The sequence below is a fragment of the Staurois parvus genome, unplaced genomic scaffold (genome assembly GCF_062004578.1).
Source record: "Staurois parvus isolate SC_StPar_1 unplaced genomic scaffold, SC_StPar_1.0 ptg000668l, whole genome shotgun sequence".
In the NCBI taxonomy this organism is placed as follows: Eukaryota; Metazoa; Chordata; class Amphibia; order Anura; family Ranidae; genus Staurois; species Staurois parvus.
Genome location: NW_028318464.1, coordinates 4,803,980 through 4,826,398, shown reverse-complemented (window position 1 = coordinate 4,826,398; position 22,419 = coordinate 4,803,980). Strand labels below are relative to the sequence as shown.

Below are 22,419 nucleotides of genomic sequence, written 5' to 3'. Positions count from 1 at the left end.
AGTGGCCACAGTCCAGGAACCCAGAAGGAAGGAGTGAAGATGTAAGCCTCTGCAGTGGTGGCAGTGGTGACATTGCGAAGCTGGAGGGTTTTGTTCTCACGTAAGTCCGTCATAATATGCTATTGTGCAATGAATACTAGCACATTATGACATTACCTTGCAAAGGGAAACCTTTTTTTATTACCACTTTAAGTCTGCTCTCATTGACTAATGTGGGATTTCATGCAACTTGGGGTCTCACAAGTTAGATCCCAAGCCGTGGCAGTGTGAACTGAGACTTACACTCTCTGGCACTCAAGTCGCATCAACGTTGTACCCATCCAAAGTCTCATCAAAGTCAACACTTTTCCTATTGGCAAAAAATTCCCGCAAATGCATTAAAAACGCAGCAAAAATGCACCGCAAAACATGCCCAAAAAATGCATCAATTGCAACACGTGACCTGTGAACCTAGCCTACAGGAAGCTGAAACATAACATTCTTACTAGCTACACTACAAAAAAGAAGACAAATGCAGCCACCACATCTAAGAATTGGTAAGTTACAATATAATACATTTTTTATGTGGGGTTTTATATCACTTTAGGCAGAGTTATGGTTTTAAGACATGGCAGACTAGTTCACTCCATGGGATTGCATAGTGCATGTCTTATTCTAAAAAAGGGAAGTCAATCTAAAATAGAACAAATTCTGCTAATGCTCCGGAAAACCATTGTTTTAAAAGAGAAAACAGAATTAGGGGAAAGTTTCTCCAGAATCAGAGATCACAGTTTTCTTTAATTTCACAAATGTTTTCTTTTATTAAAAAAATGGTGGCTTTTCTGAATCATGATGAAGAGGTGTTCAGATGTGCCTACGTAGGAGACTGTACTTTATAAGAGATTATTGTTATTATACAGGATTTATATAGCACCAACAGTTTGCTCAGCACTTTACAATATAACAGGAGACAATACAGCTCAATACAAGAGGGATAGGAGGGCCCTTGGAGCTTACAATCTAGGAGGGAGGACTCGATAATAAAGGGTTTTTTTTTTTTAAGGCCCCAGACACTTTTTACTTTAATGCTTCACTGCTTTTAAACAGTTTTGTTAATGCTTAGCAGGTAATAAAATAAACAGTAGGGATTTGTAAAACCATTGTTTTTATATATTTGTGGAGCACAATTATTTTTATAGATATATGTAGCACTTATGACCCTAGGTTCACACTTATTTCAGTGTGTTTTCCAGTTTGCAGAAATGTACTGTAGTCCATTTAACATGATTTCCTATAAATCTAGTTCATATCTGTGCGTTTTGAGCTGGTGCAGATTTTTGAAAGGGACTTTTTTTCCGCAGCACGTTGTGTTTTGCGTGTCATAGACTTCAATGGAACCGTATCAAAACACATTTTTGGTGCGTTTCCTGCATGACTATAGACACCTCTCCCTAGCAACATTAAATGCGTCGCAAAAAACCGAAACGCATAAAAAAAGCTTTAAAAATGTGTCAGAAACGCATATGGGAGTAATGCAGCAACCGCAATCTGCATAAGTGTGCACGTAGCCTGAAACCCAGAAGCAAAAATTTATTTTATTGCAGCTTGCCAATTGATGTGATGACTGTATTAGTTTTTTGGTTTTTTTTTCTAGGCATTTTTTTCTTTTTATTTACCTGATGCACAGGCTAGTAAAGTAAGTTTGTTGTTTTTTTTTAACAGAACAAGCTGTCCTGCAGATGTAGCAGTTATAGGTTGAGACAAACCATTTACTACTGACAGGGATGCTTACAATGATCAACTTTACAGACTAAAGCAAATCTGGACTTACCAAAGACGTGGGAAAACCTAGGTGCCGCTACGTGTGAAAATCTAGGTGCCACTATATGGACAGCAAAAAAAAAAACATTTTCAGAAGTTCTAACCCTAAGCCTACTAACATGTATTTTTTCTTTTGTCTGCTTCCCTGTTGCAGAGCTTCCCACTGCTTGCTATCCTGAAAGGAAGTGAGAAAAATCTATACAATAGAGACACGGCAATAAAAAAAAAAAAAACTTCTAGAAGCTAACCCTTGTCTGTTACTTCCAAAATGAAATAGAAAGTTTCAGTTGGAGCTGGGATTTCAGCTAAATATGTTTAAATAGCAGATACAATCCTATACCTGCTAACTGTAAGCACAATCTAAGTGCATCCTACTAGGAGACCCATCATCCCTCCATGCTATATGGAATATGCATGGAGAGGGTGTATGCTGGGCCAGGGTTTGTACAGGAATGTTGGAGGCTCCTAGGGTGCAGTGGAGACATTTTAACCACTTGTCCTCCAGAGGATTTAGCCCCCTTCCTGACCAGGCCATTTTTTGCGATAAGGCGCTGTGTTACTTTAACTGACAATTGCGCGGTCATTCAGCACTGTACATAAATGAAATTTATGTCCTTTTTTTCCCCCACAAATAGAGCTTTCTTTCGGTGGTATTTGATCACCTGTGTGTTTTTTTTTTTTCTTCTTGCACCATAAACAAAGACCAACAATTTTGAAAAACAAAACAATATTTTTGACTTTTTGCTATAAAACATATCCAGTAAAAAAGTTTAAAAAATCTGATTTCTTCAGAAATTTAGGCCAAAATGTATTCTGCTACATGTCTTTGCTAAAAAAAAATTCCAATACATGTAAAGTAATTTGTTTACATGAAAGTTATAGCATCTACAAACGGCGGTATATACAGGTGAAACTCGAAAAATTAGAATATCATGCAAAAGTTCATTTATTTCAGTAATGCAACTTAAAAGGTGAAACTAATATATGAGATAGACTCATTACATGCAAAGCAAGATAGTTCAAGCCGTGATTTGTCATAATTGTGATGATTATGGCTTACAGCTCATGAAAACCCCAAGTCCACAATCTCAGAAAATTAGAATATTGTGAAAAGGTGCAATATTCTAGGCTCAAAGTGTCCCACTCTAATCAGATAATTAAGTCATAACACCTGCAAAGGGTTCCTGAGCCTTTAAATGGTCTCTCTTTTAGTAAGGCTGGCCATAGATGCTTCTCTTTTCTTTTTTTTTTCTTTTTTTTTTTTTCCAGTCATCAACCATACGGATTCCACCATCCACACATGCAAAATGCACGGTGTTCGAAAACAGCAGCAGAACTCCACTGCAAGCTGCTGATTGACAAACGTTTTCCAACAGTCCTGTTCACAGAAGTAGATTGTTAGATTAACTTTTATTGAGCCAAAATGGCCATAGATGAATCAAAATTCAGCTGGTCCGTGCTGAACTGACCAAATTGTGATCCATCTATGGGCAGGTTTAATCATGTGGCAGCCATATTTTTACAGCAACCTTTAAGTGTTCTATGGGGACAAAGACGTGGGAACTATGGGGGCAAAACTACAAAGGCTTTACGTGCTTCATATGCTATGATTTGTTAGAATAATACCGGGCTCATGCACACTGACGTATCATTTTACATATTCAAGATTCACCCTTGTCTATAAACTGTATGCATGTAATGTTTGTGTTTTATTAGCCAGGATGCAGTGGCTTTTGCCACCTAGCCTTGGTTGCTAGGATGCAGGTGGCTCCTGCACCAGAGTAGCCTCCTTGGTTGCTAGGAGGCAGGTGGCTCCTTCTGCCTAGTGTCCTAGATTGCCATTCAGGGCCATTAGTGAACCTTTATGCTAATGCAGTGTGCATCTAAATGTTAGCACAAATTTTTACGTGTGCAGCATTACATGCAGTCCATGTGCAGGACTTTGGATGCACATCTTTCTGTTTTTTGTGTTTGTTACACAGCTGAACACAGCTCCTGATAACCTAGAGCTGCATTCAGATATGTAAACAAATGTACACATGTGAGATGTGAGCCCATGTGCATGAGCTAAATCCTTATGTTATTAAAATGAACACTTGATTTAACCTCCCTAGCAGTAATCCAGAGTGTGGCTCGGGGTTCATTTTCAGTACCAAAAGCGGTAACCATGAGCCACACTCCGGATTACACTGCAGTGTGTTTGTAGTGTAATTTACCTTGTCCCTGCGATATCCGATGTCCTCCCACTGTCTTCTCTGGCTGATGCCAGAATCCTTCTTCCGGGTTCCCTTCCCTGCGAGTACCGTGACGCATGGGAGTGGAACCGGCAGGAGATTCAAAAAAGTAAAAACAAGACATACACACAATACATTGTAATCTGTTAGTATTACATTACTGTATCAAACCATTTCACCTCAGTTTTGTCCCTAGTGCTTTGTCCAGCTCCCTGCCTGCACCTTTACTGTTCTTTCTGCCAGGAAACTTGAGAACGTCCATGGTGTCCAATAAGCGTCCCTTTAGGTCAAAAGAGGTTTTAGACCAGCTAGAAAACAGCGATAGTGAATTAGAATCACTTGCAGCATTGAGCGATAGTGATTCGTGGGGAAATTCGTCATCAGACACTGAAATTTCCATGCAAAACAATGTACCGCTTTGACATTCAAAAATATTGACATAATCAGACCGCCAGAGAGGTTAATATATTTCTATGCAAAAGCTTGGACAGACGGCATGTTCTGCACATTTTAATTTTCAATTACTATTTATCTGCAGAATTTACCAGATATATAGATAATACATTGTATTTTGTTTCGGTAATAGTAGGCCTTTAAAGGGAACCTCAATCTTCAGTCAAACAATTTTTCAAGGATTCATTTATCTACATGTCACATTGCATATACTTCTTCCTTTAGATATTTTAGCAACAACTCACATTTATGTCAATGAGAGGGTTACACCTATTGCATTGACAGCCTCTACAGCAGAACCAGAAGGAAGATGTTGTTGGTGTCGTGCCATTAGATGAAACAATCATAGGGTTGGGACAGAGCCAACGTATCAATGTACAAAAACTTTATCTGGTATTATTGCATAGTGAGTTGTCCTAGCCTGTCATGTCAGTAAAACAATCTGTATTGTTATGGTCCCCAGTGAGAGTAATAACAGTAATTCCATCCTATGATATTTACCAGTTTTGGTATTTGAAGTGCTCTTTGTTCTTTAACTTCTACAAAAAGGTTGATACAGTCTTTGACTGTTCTGTTTGCATTAGATGGAGCTGTCCAGCAGAAAACATGAACCACATCCTGTCACTATAATGACTAGTTTGGATTTTGCAGCCGGTCAACTAAGTGCTATGTGCAGTCCCCTTAGTCAACGTTTTTCACTGATTCCATTGCAGTTACTGTTAAAGCATACAAAGACATATATTAAGCACTTTTTACTTTGTGTAATTATGTACAAATATTAATAACTGGAATTCTTCTTTAAGAAAGGACTAGAGGGTTCCAACATTGACAGTGGCACCTTTTAGGACCTTGTTGCCTTTATTGGCCTTGTTGGAGGTGGTGGAAATACTTTAGGGAAGTCTAGAATTTTGAGACTGAGAGGAATTCATTCTACAAGTGTCAACCCAACATTGATTTCAGTTTTGAGTGCAGCTGCCTTTGCCTACATATTAATTTGATTTGCATCTATACTGGACCATCAGTCCTGGTGATTACCACCCTTCAATTAAGTTCTTATTCAGTTCTTTACCCTTGGTCCAACCCAACCTCCTGTTTTCTTCTGACAGATGATGTTATGGAGTTAATAAGCAATGATTCTGTAAATACAAGAACGCAGAGCGATATGGTCTCCTTTCCTATGTTACCCGATCATGTTCCATGTGGAGGTCTCCTTGATACAGTTACCATCAACCAACTCCCAGCAGAACCAACTGTTTCCCCTGAATGGCAACCATGCCAGACCTCTGCACTACCCACCCTGATAATCAAGGAACAGCCAAAGCAGCGGGGAATGCGCTTCCGGTACAAGTGCGAGGGTAGGTCTGCCGGGAGCATCCTGGGGGAAAGCAGCAATGATCAAACCAAGACCCTTCCTTCAATACAGGTGAGGACTGTGGTCACACATATACTCTTGGCTTAGTGATGTCACTAATATGGGCTTCACAATTTAGTAAATATTTTGATTAATGACACTTTTTACATTAGTGTATCAAAATGTGTTTTCTGATTAGTTATTTTTAATGAGTACAGTTTAATTTCCCAGCATATAAGTGCTGTTATAGAAATGAAAGGAGTTGACTTACTAAAACTGGAGAGTACAAAATCTGGTGCATCTCTGTAGAGAAACCAGCTGGCTGCCAGGTTTTATTGTCAAAGCTTAATTGAACAAGCTGAACTTAGATGCTGATTGGCTACCATGCACAGCTGTGCCAGATTTTGAACTCTCCAAATTTAGTTTATCAACCCCAAAATGAATGATGTACAAATGGTAACCCATATAATAGATGAATATGCATAAAAGCAAAAACAAAATTCACAAGCACCTATGTAAAAATTACAAAAACCAATATGTAGTACTTATTCACCCTGCTCATATACAAAATGAAATATGACAATAAATTAGAGTTCTCAAAAAATTTTGTTGGTTGGAAACGTTGCAGATCTTACATGCTGATTTCTTCTTATGTTTGTAAGTGCAATATTCTTATTAAATTCTGGATTATTTTAACTACTACACTATGAGGAGCCTTTGTTCTCTTTGCATACATCCTATTGTCTCTAAGCTATAACACTGGATCTTTGCCATCGAGTTACCAGCTGTGGAATTGTCTTTGGTGAAAATTTATTAAGGATCCTTTATACCCATTGATTCCACATACTTGCTGTTTTTGACCGCATGACCTGTGGTCATATTCTCTAGTGAGAGGCTGTGAGTGGGGACAGTGGAAGATCCTTCTTTCTTCTCTTTGGTGGCACATTACCCTAAGGGCTTTATATATGGACGTTATATAAATTACAGTCACACCTTATGGACTTTTTTGAGGACTCTAATTTATTGTCATATTAAATTTCGAGTATGAGTGGGGTGTATAAGCGCTACATATTGGATTTTGTAATTATATCATATGCTGCCTGCATTTCTATGTTAGCTGCCTTTTCACCATATGTGCCGCATTTTAGCGCAGGTTTATATCATCCTTATTAACCTACGTAACAAATACAATATTTTCTATGTAAGTGTAAGTATTTGACTGTTTCACATTTTAAAGTGTGTCAAAAGCCAAATGTTTTATTTTTGTTATATTAGATATAGTAGGAATAATTTAACCCATTAATTTTTTCCCATCTGTGTTCTATTGGAGAGTCTTTCCTTTATTTTCTGTACTTTAGAAATGAGAGAAAGTGAAAAGTAATTTTTTCAATAAAAGAAGCCTGTTTAATACATATGGGAATCCATATAAGTAACAGGTCAGGACTAAATGTTTAAGGGCCTTTGAACCCCAAAGCAAACATTTATTGTATTAATTTTCTTTTTTGGGCTTTCTTTTATTTTCACCTGGTGATCTGGCCAGTAAGTCTGTCTTTTTCCAACAGAACATGCTTTCCTGTAGATGTAGCAATTAGAAGGTTGAGACAAACCATTTACCACTAACGGAGGTGCTTACAATGATCAGATTTTATTTATTATGTAAAACCTTTATTCCAAAAGAAAAAAAAGCTGTTGTTGTAATTGGTATAGTGTTAGCTGGAGTCTGGCTTCAATTTGTTAGTGTGCTAGTACTCCCCTTCCCCTAGATTAAAAATGCTTCTGTCCAAATCTGCCCCCCTGTGCTCCTCCATCCAGAGTGGTGTCTGTATAATACAGGAGCTGGGCAACTGGCCATATCACCTGGTGAAAAAAGCCTAAAAAGAAATGCAGCCACCACGTCTACGTATTGGCAAACTGTAACATATTAAATGTTTGGTTTGGGGTTAAATACCACTTTAATGATGGCATTGTTGAATGCTCTAACAAAAGAGTTTTCAGAATTTCTTACACACATTTGAACATAAATTGTATATGGCCAGCTTTAGGCTATTGGTGGTCACTGGAAATGTATAGTGTGTTATTCAGGAAGCTTTCCAGCAGAATTATTTGGGAAGCTGTCGAGCACATTATTCAGAAAGAGCTCCAGTAGGATTATTGAGGAGGTCCCCATTCATTCTTTAGCATTTTCAAATTGCAGTGCTGTTGTAAATGCATGTTATCTCATTTCATTTTACTTGCGGAATCTTTCTGGCAGGATGACAGCTCATACCAGCCTGTGATGACATGAGGAAACCTCATGAGAAATTCTTGTTTGCTGATCATGCCTAGGGTCAAAGCATATATCACCAGAACATCATGGTTCTTTGAGATAGCATCCAAAGTTTATTAGAATGATCACATTACAGCAGTAAACGTGCAACATTTCGGGGGTACTTTGTCAGGAGGTGGTCATCTTGGAAGGGGCAGACTTTTGCTTCCACTTGTCAGAGCCTCCAGCAAGGAGGACAGTGATCAGCACAGTAGTGACATCACCATATCTCACTCCAATCTCCTGAGACTAGCAGTAAGAGACAGCACCACCTTAGATCTCACACTGCAGAAATACAGCTTTGAGAATTTATTTATTATTTATTTATTTCAGGTACTTATATAGCGCTGTCCATTTACGCATCGCTTTACATATATATATATATATATCTCGTACATTCACATCAGTCCCTAACCCTCAAGGGGCGTACAATCTAAGGTCCCTAACTCACATTCTTACATATACATACTAGGGACAATTTAGACAGGAGCCAATTAACCTACCAGCATGTCTTTGGAGTGTGGGAGGAAACCGGAGTACCCAGAGGAAACCCACGCAAGCACAGGAATCAAACCCATGTCGCATTTACAGCAAGGCAGACGTGCTAACCACTAAACCACTGTGCCGCCCCTAGAATTTAGGTATGTGTCATGACAGGTTCCAGGCATAGGTCTCCCATTCAATTTCTCACCCCTTCCAAAAAATTATATTAAAGGCCCTGATTGCTTGGGATATATTCAACATCCTGTCAGGACATGCTGTATTCTGAGGTTTCAGAAGAACCAAAGCAAACTATAGATGCCAAAAAGTTAGCCGCTGGCTGGCAAAGCATGCTGGGGTTTCTAGTTATATAACAGGTGGAGAACTGGCTCTGCTTGGATTATAGAAATAGATTGTGTTTGGTAACGTGACTTATTGTGATTTAATTTTCCATTGTGTTAGTTGCGCACTTTCTTCTGAGCACATGTAGTGATTGATGAGATTGTACAGCTTAACCTTCCTTGGAAAGTACCTAAGATTCCCCACATCCTAGCAATCTCATCACACCTGTCACCTTCTTGTGTTGTTTCTGTAGCTGTTAAACTGTGAGGCAATCCGGGATGTTCATGTTAGCGTCTGTCTGGTGTGGAAGGACTCTCCTCATCGTGTCCACCCACACTCCCTTGTGGGGAAAGACTGCCATGATGGCATCTGTGAAGTCGTACTGCACCCAAATGATGGAGAGACTGAACATTGGTGAGCTGAACGTTGATGATAACATACAAAGCAATACAGAGTGTATCTTTACCAAAATTGTCACGCAAATGTATTCTTAAGGCTGAACCCCAGGCAGACAGCTAAAGACACAGATGATATATATACATCACATACGTGTATGTGTGTGTATATATGTGTATGTATGTATGTATGTATGTATATATATGTATGTATGTTTGTGTGTATATATATATATATATATATATATATATATATATATATGTATGTGTGTGTGTGTGTGTGTGTGTGTGTATATGTGTATATATATATATATATATATATATATATATGTATATATATATATATATATATATATATATATATATACACACATATACATACATACACACACACACACAGCAGGTAAAATAAGTATTGAACACGTCTCCATTTTTCTAAGTAAATATACTTCTAAAAATGCTATTGACCTGACATTTTCGCCACGAGTCGGTAACAACCCATGCAATCCATACATATAAAGAAACCAAAATAAGTTCAGAAATTAAGATATGTGTAATAAAATGGAATGACACAGGGAAAAGGGTATTGAACACATGAAGAAAGGGAGGTGCAAAAAGGCATGGAAAGTCAAGACATGAGCTGAAATCTATTAGTAATTATAAAGCTCCTGTCAGGAATGGACTCGCCAATAGTGGTGGGACTCACCTGCCTTGTGGGTTGCAGTACCAGGACTGGCCAGCGGGTGCTCTCAGCAACCAGAGGCTCACTCCTGCAGTCAGCCATAACACCTGAGGCTGATTGCAGGAGGTGCATATAAGGAATGGCCAGACTTGCAATCAGGGCCTTGGTGTATGTTTCCCAAGAGCCCCTGTAGCTGCATCCTGTCTGCTCCTGCTTGATCCCTGACTCTGATTGAACTCCACCTGTCCTGACCTCTGCTATTCCTGACCACTCTCCAGTCTGCTCCTTTGGTACCTTGTCTGCCTGATTGTTCCTGACCCGGCCCATCTGACTACGCTCTGCCTGCTCCTTTGTACCTTGCCTGCCCGTTTGCTACCGACTCGGCCTGCCCGACTACGCTTAGTATTGTTCTTTTGTTATCTGTTGGGGGTTTTGGTTTGGTTTGTTTGCACTGTGTTTATGTTTAGTCTTGCACTGCGTTTATGTATTGTTTAGTCTTAAATAAATTATACTGTTTATACTATATCTGAAGCCTGCGTTTCCCTGTGTCAGTCCACACACCTCTGGTCATACCTGGAGCCCTGACAGCTCCTGTCCCTTGTCAGTTCAAATTAATAGCAGCTGGTTCAGTCTCAACTGATGGCCTATAAAAAGGTGTCTCATTACACAAGAAACATCTCCTAATAGGTAAAAGCAAAGAGCGCTCTCAAGATCTTCTAAACCTTATTGTTGCAAAACATACTGATGGCATTGGTTACAGAAGGATTTCTAAACTTCTGAATTTTCCAGTGAGCACTGTTGGGGCCATAATCCGGAAGTGGAAAGAACATAATTTCACCATAAACCGGCCATGACCAGGTGCTCCTCGCAAGATGTGTGAAAATAATTCTCATAGGAGTTGTCCAAGAGCCAAGGAACACTTGTTAAGAGCTTCAGAAAGACCTGAATGTAGCAGGTACAATTGTTTCAAAGAAGGCAATAAGTAATTAGCTCAACCGCCATGGCCTCTACGCTCACCACACAAGACTCCATTGTTGAAGAAAAAGCATGTTTAAGCTCCTTTTAAAGTTTGCTGCAGAACATTTAGACAAGCCTGTGAAATACTGGGAGACTATAGTCTGGTCAGATGAGACCAAAATTTAACTCTTTGGATTCCATAATACACACCCCAAAAGCACAATACCTACAATTAGGTTTGGAGGTGGGAACATTATGATGTGGGGGTGTTTTTCAGCATTTGGTTCTGGCACACTTCATATCATTGAAGGAAGGATGAATGGAAAAATGTACCAAGACATCCTTGATAAAAATCTGCTGCCATCTACCAGGATGATGAAAATGAGGGTGGACATTTCAGGAAGACAATGATCCCAAACAGAAATCCAAGGAAACTCTTAATTGGTTTCAACGAAAGAAGATAAGGCTGCTAGAATGCAGCCAATCACCTGACTTGAATCCAATAGAAAATCTATGGAAAGAACTAAAGATCAAAGTTCATAGAAGAGGCCCACAGAACCTTCAAGATTTGAGGACTGTTTGTATGGAAGAGTAGGCCAAACTTACACCTGAACAATGCATGCAACTAGTTTCTCCATACAGGAAGAGTATTGAAGCTGTCGTTGCCAACAAAGGAATTTGTACGAAGTATTAGATAAATTTCAGTTAGCATGTTCAATACCTTTTCCCTGTATCATTCATTTTTATTACACATAACTTAATTTATGAATTTATTTGTTTTGGTTTCTTTGTATGTATGGATTGCAGGGGTCGTTGTTGACATTTAGGCTACGTTCACACTAGCCTTGTGTGCAGGCGGCAGAGAGGCGTTTGGGAAGCGTTTTTACCGCTTCCCAAACGCCTCTGCCAACTCTGCACATTACAGCACATGGTGCTGTTCTAACAGGAGCGTTTGCGTCGCGTTGCGTCGCGGCAAAACGGACGCCTCTGGTCGAGTCAGGAGGCTTTGAAGCCTCCTATTCTCGTCTATGGTGCCGCTCCGCAAACTCCCGGCCGGCGTTTGCGGTGCGGTTGCGACGCGGTTGCGGAGCGGTAACACCACTCAAATGCATTATAGGCGTTTGTGGGGCGTTATTAACGCTCGGCAAACGCCTAGCAACCGCCGCTAAACCGCGCATGCGGCGTTTGCGGAGCATTTGCCGAGCGTTAAAAACGCTCCGCAAACACCGGACCAACGCTTGCCAAACGCTATAGGGGCGTTTGGCAAGCGTTGGCAAAACAGCCTAGTGTAAACGAGCCCTTAGTGAACATTTCATGTCAATAGCACCTTTAGAAATATATTTACTGAGAAATGATGACGTGTACAATATTTATTTTACCCAGTGTGTATGTGTGTGTATGTGTGTGTATGTATATGTGTGTGTGTGTGTGTGTATATATATATATATATATATATATATATATATATATATATATATATATATATATATATATATATATATATATATATGTATATATATATATATGTATGTATACACACTATATTGCTAAAAGTATTGGGACACCCCTCCAAATAATTGGAATTAGGTGTTCCAATCACCTCCATGGCCACAGGTGTATAAAATCATACAAACATTTGTGAAAGAATGGGTCACTCTCAGAAGCTCGGTGAATTCAAGCATGGAGCGGTGATAGGTTGCCACCTGTGCAATACATCCATCTGTGAAATTTCCTTGCTACTAAATATTCCACGGTCAACTGTTAGTGGTATTATAACAAAGTGGAAGCAACTGGGAACAACAGCAACTCAGCCACCAAGTGGTAAAATGACAGAGCTGGGGCATCTCATGCTGAAACTAACAGTGTGCAGAAGTCACCAACTGTCTGCAGAGTCAATAGCTAAAGACCTCCAAACATTGAGTGGCCTTCAAATTAGCATAACAACAGTGCGTAGAGAGCTTTACGGAATGGGTTTCCATGGCTGAGAAGCTGCATCCAAGCCTTGCATCACCAAGTGCAATTGAAAGCGTCACGTGCAGTGGTGTAAAGCACGTCGCCACTGGACTTAGAGCAGTGGAGACGTGTTCTCTGGAGTGATGAATCACGCTTCTCTGTCTGACAATCCGATGGACGTGTCTGGATTTGGTGGTTGCCAGGAGAACAGTACTTGCCTGACTGCATTGTGCCAAGTGTAAACTTTGGTGGAAGGGGGATTATGGTGTGGGGTTATTTTTCAGGGGTTGGTCTTGGCCCCTTAGTTCCAGTGAAGGGAACTCTTAAGGTGTCAGCATACCAAGACATTTTTAACAATTTCATGCTCCCAACTTTGTGGGAACAGTTTGGGGATGGCCCCTTCCTGTCCCAACATGACCAATGCACAAAGCAAGGTCCATAAAGACATGGATGAGCGAGTTTGGGGTGCAGGAACTTGACTGGCCTGCACAGAGTCCTGACCTCAACCTGACAGAACACCTTTGGAATGAATTGGAGTGGAGACTGCGAGCCAGGCCTTCTCGTCCAACATCAATGCCTGACCTCACAAATGCGCTTCTGGAAGAATGGTCAAATGTTCCCATAGACACACTCCTAAACCTTGTGGACAGCCTTCCCAGAAGAGTTAAAGCTGTTACAGCTGGAAAGGGTGAGCCAACTCAATATTGAACCCTACATACTAAGACTGGGTGCGTGTAAAGGCAGGCATCCCAATACTTTTGGCAATATCGTGTATATATGTATGTTCTTTAATATGCCAAACAAACTATTTGTATTTCTGTCCATCCAGCTTTGAGACTTACACAGCTCTGTAACATAGCACATTCCTGTCTAGCAGGATAGGAGGACAGATTTGCTATATTGCAGGCAGGTAGATAACAGATCTTATTCCTCCCCATCCTGTGACTAGACAGTGAAAGAAGAAACAGCAGACTGATTAGCTTATCTCTGTTACTTTGCTGTCTGCTCCATTCAGCTTGTTCTTTGTTGGTATATGAGCACTGCAGCACAGTTGTCTGGCTGTTTCCCTTCTTTCAGTCTGAGCTCTGCTGCATGATAGACAGAACGAGGCTGACACCAGGTCCAATTTGAGTATTTAAACTGCTTGCATTGAAAAAAACACTTTTAAAGATGTGTTCATGAATACAGATATGCATTAAATCTGCATTTTTTGTATCTGCCTGAAGTTCAGCTTTAATGATAGAAGCAGAATGAAGGATAAAAAAGCACTTTATGTTAACTTAAACTTGTTAATGTATTCTTTTTGTCTGATAAAATATTCAGTACTAATAAATTATTTTTTAAATCTGTTTTACAAGTATTATCAAACATTTGTTGATTCTGCCATTACTGCCTCTTCTTATGAATAGATGAATCCCTGGCTAAAAGACCAAGCCCCTACATTTCTCGGTAGTGTAAGAACTTGCTGCAAACACACACATTCCTATTGGGCTGTTGTTATGATGGACTGTTTTAGTGGCCAATAGAAATGTAATCGAGGCAAGACAGAAAAGGGCTGTAGCTTTCAGTGACAATGGCGTGGGATTTTTCTAAAACTACGGGTTTTGGCAGCTGCTGAAGCTACTCTTAGACACAAGTAGTTGCCTGTTCTTCAAACCTGCAGATGATTTTTTTCTATTTAAAAAGTCAGCAATAAAACTGACATGCCCCCTTAAAAAATCATTCAGAATGGTTCAGCTTAAAATCTTTTTACTAATTCCCATTCTCATTATTTTTGTAGATTGTATTCATATTGCATTTTTCTTACCCCTTTTATTTTTCCTTCCTCCAGTTTTAGTAACCTTGGAATCCAATGTGTTCGGAAAAAGGAAATTGAGTCATCGGTTAAAGCCAGGCTAAATTTGGGGATAGACCCCTATAATGGTGAGCACCAACAATTAAAACTATATTCTTTAGGGACACACTGCTCATAGGTTACTAACTGGTTCATTTATTTCAGCGAGTATTTTCAGGAAACAGGTGAGAGCCTCCCCTAGATATCATTGATTTATGATTGGCTGCTTCTTATGGGTCTCAGCTCTCTATCAGCAGAAACAACCAATCACAAAAAACAAAGGAGCTAAATTTTTATTGTCAAGGTGAAACCTAAACCTTCACTGTGGTGGAAAAAAAACTGATCTCTGTTCTGTAGGAACCTAGCTGAACCTGAGCATGAATAAGGCACATGTGCACTATAGTAATCCCCATCATTCCTTTCCTGACCATTACATAAAACATTATATAGGGAGAGGTGAGGGCAGGAACAGAGGAGCTGGTTCAGCACAGACAGTATTTAGAAACTCCCAGAGGAGGGGAGGGCTATGATATGTAAGGATTGAGGAGCTGTCCTAGGGAATTGACTTTTCATGGAGTTGTCACATTTCCTAGCAAGTTCAAGGGTGCATTGCAAGGTAATAAAAAAATAATTTAAAGAAAGGAAAAGCATTACAAATAAGCAATTAAAATAGTATGAACTGTTCTCCTTGTCTTTAGCAACCAATCAGATTCTTCTGTGCTGCAGTTATGGGAGAATTGATTGCCATGAGTGTCTATGGTGTTTTTTCCTTCAGGCGTATTGCTGTATAAGTCTTGATGAATATACATCTTCATCATTATATTTGGTTTAACTGCTCTTTATTTAACCCAACAGCTGGCATGTGGCGGCACCATGAAGAGGTTGATCTAAACGTGGTCAGGCTTTGTTTTCAGGCTTGGTATATGTCACTTGCAGCACAACGAATGACAATTGGACCTGTGTTGTCAGAGCCTGTGTACGATAAGAGTAAGTAGTCAAAAAAAAAAAAGAAGGGGAATGAAACTGAACTCCAGTAAATCAAGTCATGGATCTATTAAAAAAAATCAATGTATTTACATAACGCTGGCAGAAGTACTTGAAATTGTCATGATATTGGCCTCCTATAATCTCATCCTATGGTGGAGAATATTTTTGTGTTTGGGTCAGAATTCATAAAGTGACTTTGCAGGGGAAGGGGGGAGCACATAAAATTAAGTATTGGCTTTTTGCTCACCCTGTTTTATATATTAAATACATATACCTAATTTGTGCAAGTGTAAGAGTTTAGCTTTATGAAGTAGTGGAAGGATGGATAGACAGCAAATAAAAGCACTTCTCTCTGCAGAAAAAATAGTGATGAGGTACAAGAGAGTTGGGCCAATGCCTGTCTGCTGATTGCATAAATGTGAGCATTGTCAGACTCCCAGTGCAAGTCTGCTGATCACATTAAAAACCATGCCGTGTCTGTGCAGCAGAGATCTCAGCAGCCATTTTTGAGAGAGTGAAATACACAGAGCAGCTAAATGTAGAACATATGATCTGCATAAGCCCGTACAGCAGGAAGAGTTTGTTTCTGTAACAGCATGGAGCTGCATGCAGGCAGTCTGTGTTAGTCAATGGAGATGCAGTGTCTGTACAGACTCACCCGCAAAGCTGAATTTGACAAGTACACACAGAAGGGTGCATGACCCCAAGCGTAGACAGTGTTCATCCAGAGCTGTGCACCCATCCCTGCATTCCTGTCAATCTAGGATGTGCAGGCAACTCTGTATAGCCACTGCATTTCCATTGGCTAAAACAAGCTGCCTGCGCACAATTCCATGCTGCTTGGGAAACATAAACTGTTTTTCAGACTGTATGTGCCTCTGCTCACATGTGAATGACCCCTAAGGAAAGAAATCAATTTTTGTAAAACCACAGCTCAGAGGAAAATCACCTTAGAGGTCCATGTGCTGAGTTACTGAAATGTTTTTCCTGCCCCATGTGTGTCCTTTGTTTGAATTGGATTTTTCTGCTTCTCTAGAATCCACAAATACTTCAGAACTGAAGATATGCCGGATGAATAAAGAGTTTGGCCACTGTGAAGGGGGAGAAGAGTTGTACATCCTGTGTGACAAGGTGCAGAAAGGTAACTGGTCATGGTTTGGGTCTGCAGCCATCTCCTTTGTGATAATATAGATGAAGAGCTGGTGGCTGGGAGATGATGGAATTCTGAACTGGTAATGATTAGAAGCAAAAACAAATCAGAGAATCCATCCACAGTCTTCTTTTATTGTTCCCACTGCTGTAGAATAGATTGGGGTGTGTATATGTGTGTGTGTATGTGTGTATATATGTGTACATATATATACACACCCACATAAATAATTGACATACTTTGCCACAACTGCTATGTGTAAGTGATACATAAATGTTTATATGAAAACAGCTTCCTGTGATTAATTGTTCTTTGTAAACTTTTGCTTAATCCTCACATTTGCTGCAGAGGACATCAAGGTGGTATTTTCTGACAGTACATGGGAGGCCTGCGCCAATTTCTCCCAGGCTGATGTGCACAGACAGATCGCCATCGTTCTCAAGACACCACCATACCACGATTTGCATATCTGTGGCCCAGCAACTGTGCAAGTCTGCCTGCAGAGGATCACAGACGGCATCCGCAGCGATGGAGTGAATTTCACATACATGCCACGTGATGGAGGTGAGTGTATAGGTTGTGGTGCTTGTCACTTAAAGTGATACTAAACACATACTGTTTAATTTACCTTATCCCTTCTCTTTCTGTATGAGGATGACTGCTCAGTAATTATTTTAATAAAAAAAAATTGAAGTACCCTTTTCTTAATTGATATATAGTTATTGTATCGTGTAGCTAGCGTTTGGGATACAAAGTAAAAATAAATAATATCAATAAACCATTTTAAATTGTCATATAAATATATATTTAATATCAAATCTTTTTTTATTTTCTTATAATAACATAGTGTAGGTGGATTTCTGCCAGTTACAGGCTGTTTCACACCCCTCCAGCCTGTGTCTTAGAAAAAAAGGGAGGTGAATCCTCCATCAATCAAGATGTAACATCCCACTCCCATTGTGTTTAGCTGGTTAGTGGTCATGGAAGATTAGGGAGGATGTGGGCTGCCATTTACCACTGTGTATATCCCCACATGTGTGACTGTATAGTTACATGGGCTGCTCAGATACAATAGGAAGGAAATGCTCAGAATAGAAATACACTAAAAACTGAGCATGTGCCCTAGTTGCAAGTGATGCTCTGCAAAATCTCCAACTGCAGTGGGGACATGGACAGGAGGGCGAGACAGAGAACAGCAGGATCAGCCAGCTTTTTTGCAGAATACAGAAAACAAATCTCATAGTGACTGAAAAAGTTGAAAAAAAACAGAAAAAGTCCTGTAAAGACTGACCTCTGCCGTCACTTTTGCAGCAGTTTGTTCCTATTTTGGGTCACACAATGTCCATTTGTCTCTTTCGGTCAGTTGACCATGTTGACCGCACTTATGCTTATCAGATGACGTTTTCCCAGAAACTGTATATGCCATCATAACCTAGATAATGTACTTCACGGCACCGCAAATAAATTGGCAACTTCATTCGCGGAGGCACCAGCTAAGCGCGCACCAACAATTTGCCCTCTTTGAAGCTCAGTAAACTCTGACATGATTCCATATTACTAGCACCGCACACAGTGAATGACGAAATTGAAGCTTCCTTCCTGTTAGCTAGTTGTCTCATCACACAGCGGAAGCAAAAGAATGTCACATCACTTCCTCTTTCAACATGAAACATGTCATCACTTTCACACCTGCAAATCATGTAGTGTTTCCATTTTTTTTCCAACCCCTGTAAATGCTCTACATTTCAATACTTGCAGGTAGAAGCAATTATATGTGTACTTAAACTGTGTATTTATTCAGAGATGTCCTCATTATTAGTCTCAGATCCTCAATTTGTAGAACACAGGAGGAATTTGATTGCTCAACCTAATAAACACTGATTGTGTAATAGGTGATGATATGCTGGCCATACACTATAGTATATGGTCAGCCTTAAAGGAAAGCTGTACTACGAACTTTGCATATAATTGTTTCAGTACTTTTTTGTGTCACTAACCTGCAACAGGTATACAGATCAGGAATTCTGTCTGTGCTGTTGCTCTACCTACTGCATTCATGTCATTTCAGAGGTAGCTTATGCATTTTTCTTCATAAAAGTGTGTTTTAACCACTAGCCTACAGGGCACTTATACCCCCTTCCTGCCCAGGCCAATTTCCAGCTTTCAGCGCTGTTGCACTTTGAATGACAATTGCGCAGTCATGCAACACTGTACCCATATGAAATTTTTATCATTTTTTTGTGACAGATAGAGCTTTATTTTGGTGGTATTTAATCACCTCTGGGTTTTTTATTTATTCTTAAACAAACCAAAAACCGCTGAAAATTTTGAAAATAAATTTTTTTTTCCTAGTTTTTGTTGTAAAATGTTGTAAATAAGTGATTTTTCTCCTTCACTGATGTGTGCTAATGAGGCTGCAGTGATGGGCACTGATAGGCTGCACTGATGGACACTGATAGGTGGCACTGATGAGGAGGCACTGGTAGGTGGCACTGATGGGCATTGACAGGCATCACTGATGGGCACTGAAAGGCAGCACTGATATATGGCACTGTTAGGTGGCACTGTTAGGCGGGCACTGACTGGCACTGTTAGGCGGGCACTGATTGGCAGCACTGATAGGTGGCACTGATTGGCATTGATAGGTGGCACTGACTGGCACTGATGGGTGACACTGAAAGGCAGCTCAGATGGGCACTGATATGTGGCATTGATGTGCAGTGGTAGGCACTGATATGTGGCACTGATGGGCACTGGCACGTGGCACTGTTCAGCACTGACAGCTGGCACTGATGGACACTGACAGGTGGCACTTCTGGGGCCACACTGATCATCAGGGCACACTTAAACATAATAATGATGCAGCGCTAATATAGATTAAAATTAACAATCATGGGTGATATAAAGTGTATGAAACGGTATATAAACATATGAAAAGGTCTAGAAAACAGACCTATCAGTGATCACACAACAAGAGTGACCCCAATCCACATGGGGATATGATAAATCGTGACCCCCAAGTGCCCTGTTGGGACACAATAGTAACAAACACAGATGTGAATCCCTGCTGAGGGATCAAAACAACACCATGTGAAAAACACATCACATATACATAATACAGTGACAAAAAAAGTCCATATATATCGGTGTAGTGATCTTCCTGTTCATGCACGATGTGGATGTCAACACACCCTCAATGTGAACCCCAAAGGAGGAATGGCTGCAATGGCCTCTCACCTCTTGTTCATGACCCTGCAGGGCCACAAAGCAAAAAACTCTCCTCTGGATCCTCAGAGTAACCACTCTATTAGCCAGATGGTGCCAACAGGTAATAGCTAATCACCATTCCACTGGACCGGTCAGCAGGCAGCTTAGCACACTCATAAGTATCATGAATCATATGTCCATAAAACAGAAAGCGAACACAATCTCCATAGTGTATTACTGTTTAATGGCATATAAAAATAAGAAAGCCAGAAGTGCACTCACATAAATGTAGCTTGCATCAAGTAGAATCCAGCATATATCAAGGTAGAATCCAATGTACACAGTAAACAGCTTGTATCAAGGTAGAATCCAATATGCAAGGTGTACTGCATGAAGAAAAAGCGCTGATAGGTATTCAAAAATGGTGCCACGCTGGAAGTACTTCACATGTGAATGCCGTCGACGTGTTGCGTCATGTGACCTCGTGACTTCATCAGGACTTCGTGATTGGCACTTCCTTATAAAAGCCGGGTGCACGGTGAGAATGGGAGGAAGTCATATGACGTCCTCCTAGAACAAGAGAACCACCTTGCGCCCGTCATTGGACTATATAGCGGGTGGGAAGTGGTTAAACAAACCATTTTAAGTGGTTGTAAACCCTTTCCATATACCAAGTAAAGTGATTTTCCTCAGGTGATACACAAAGATTAAACAAATTCTTCTTCATAAGTTTTACCTGTTTTTATTTGCATTCTTCTTCTCTACATCCTTTTCAAAGTCCATAATTTATAAAACGTGTCTGAGAGTTCAGAAAGCAGGGGACAGGGAGCTGAAATTACACACTGCAGAGCTCAGTGAGGAGAGCTCTGAGAGCTGATTTGGAGGGAAGGAATACACACCCCTCACACAGGAACAGAGCTGAGGCTGTCAATCACAGGCAGTGTGCTGGAGCTCCTTCCCCTGTCACCTTTTTTTTTCTTGGGTGTCAGGAAAACTTGTCAGAAGCGATTCATGGAGCTAGAAGAGTAAGTAGGCAGCAGACAGAAATGACACTTAGTGTGATTGAGACGAGAGAGAGAGAGAGAGAGAGAGAGAGAGAGAGAGAGAGAGAGAGAGAGAGAGAGAGAGAGAGAGAGAGAGAGAGAGAGAGAGAGAGAGAGAGAGAGAGAGAGAGAGAGAGAGAGAGAGAGAGAGAGAGAGAGAGAGAGAGAGAGACACCTATTGGTGTTCTGCCCAATCTGACTAGACAAATAATGAGCCCTAAAATTGTACTACAGATTCCTATGGACTGCGCAGAAAGCGACCCCGCCTCTCTTCTGTGCTGGATGAGTTTGATGGCCCCGGTCAGTACTTGGTTACATTATATATACTAATTTGTGTTTAATTTTAGACATCACTCTGATCCATTTTATTTCTTTGCAGACCCACATGGGATTGAGAGCAGGAGACGGCAAGCAAGACCTGACTACACAGAATACATAACCCCCCAATCAGGTAAGTACACAAAATGTAGCTTGGTTTGGCAGACGTCAGTAACATTTTAGGTCAGTTCAAGTGGAAGTGTTTTGTTATATCTGTTTATGTCAATCTTCTAAATTCAGAGCTGTCCTTTGTCTTCTGCACACTTCCAATGTGATCTTCTGTGTTTTCCTGTGTCTTAATGTTGTGGAAAACTGGAAGTGGGCGTGGCTAGGTAGTTTAGAAAAAAACAACCCGGAGGACTGACACCACCCCAAAAAATACTGTTTGTAGTCAGCCCACAACAAGACAGTAGTTGAGAGAGAGGGAGAGAGTCCCCAATGGGACACAGATGGCAGAAAAATAAATGACGGGTTATAACCCCCTTACTCTATCCAAAATGGAAAAAAAAAGTTCTGCCTACTGCTCTACTTTAATACAATAATAGTATTCGAGAGTGAGCATGTAATAACAAATTATTTTGCCTTGAGCTTCTCTAAATAACATGCCGAAAATACAATCTACATTCCATGTAAAGCAAGCCTGAGATTATTGTAAATCCTTTACCATTGCCACCTAATGGGTAGAGTAAGCAAATCCATGTTCTGGAGATAACTCTGAACACCAGACTGCTCTTCATATCCAACCAGAACTCATACTTGACAGCTCTCCCCACCATTTGCACCTCTTTTGCCTCACTATTGGTCAGTCAAGCTGTCAATCACAGTAATGATCCCATTGAAAACTGCAAGAGGAGCAGGCAAGAACCACCCGGATGCCATTTGCCTTTAAGTTTTGGGAATTCCTGGGATATGCTATAAGGAGTCTGAT

At 40.3% G+C, this 22,419-nt stretch overlaps 1 protein-coding gene across 1 annotated transcript in view; it reads left to right on the top strand.

The window, feature by feature from the left end:
* The window catches only part of RELB (RELB proto-oncogene, NF-kB subunit), a 56,704-nt gene that overhangs the window by 31,048 nt on the left and 3,237 nt on the right, over positions 1-22,419 (top strand). Inside the window, exons 3-10 of the mRNA XM_089651988.1 lie at positions 5,594-5,910; positions 9,219-9,379; positions 14,784-14,875; positions 15,642-15,773; positions 16,810-16,914; positions 17,272-17,487; positions 21,408-21,473; positions 21,553-21,624. Of these exons, the coding sequence (XP_089508114.1) occupies positions 5,594-5,910; positions 9,219-9,379; positions 14,784-14,875; positions 15,642-15,773; positions 16,810-16,914; positions 17,272-17,487; positions 21,408-21,473; positions 21,553-21,624 (1,161 nt within the window). The remainder of the gene's footprint in view (positions 1-5,593; positions 5,911-9,218; positions 9,380-14,783; positions 14,876-15,641; positions 15,774-16,809; positions 16,915-17,271; positions 17,488-21,407; positions 21,474-21,552; positions 21,625-22,419) is intronic.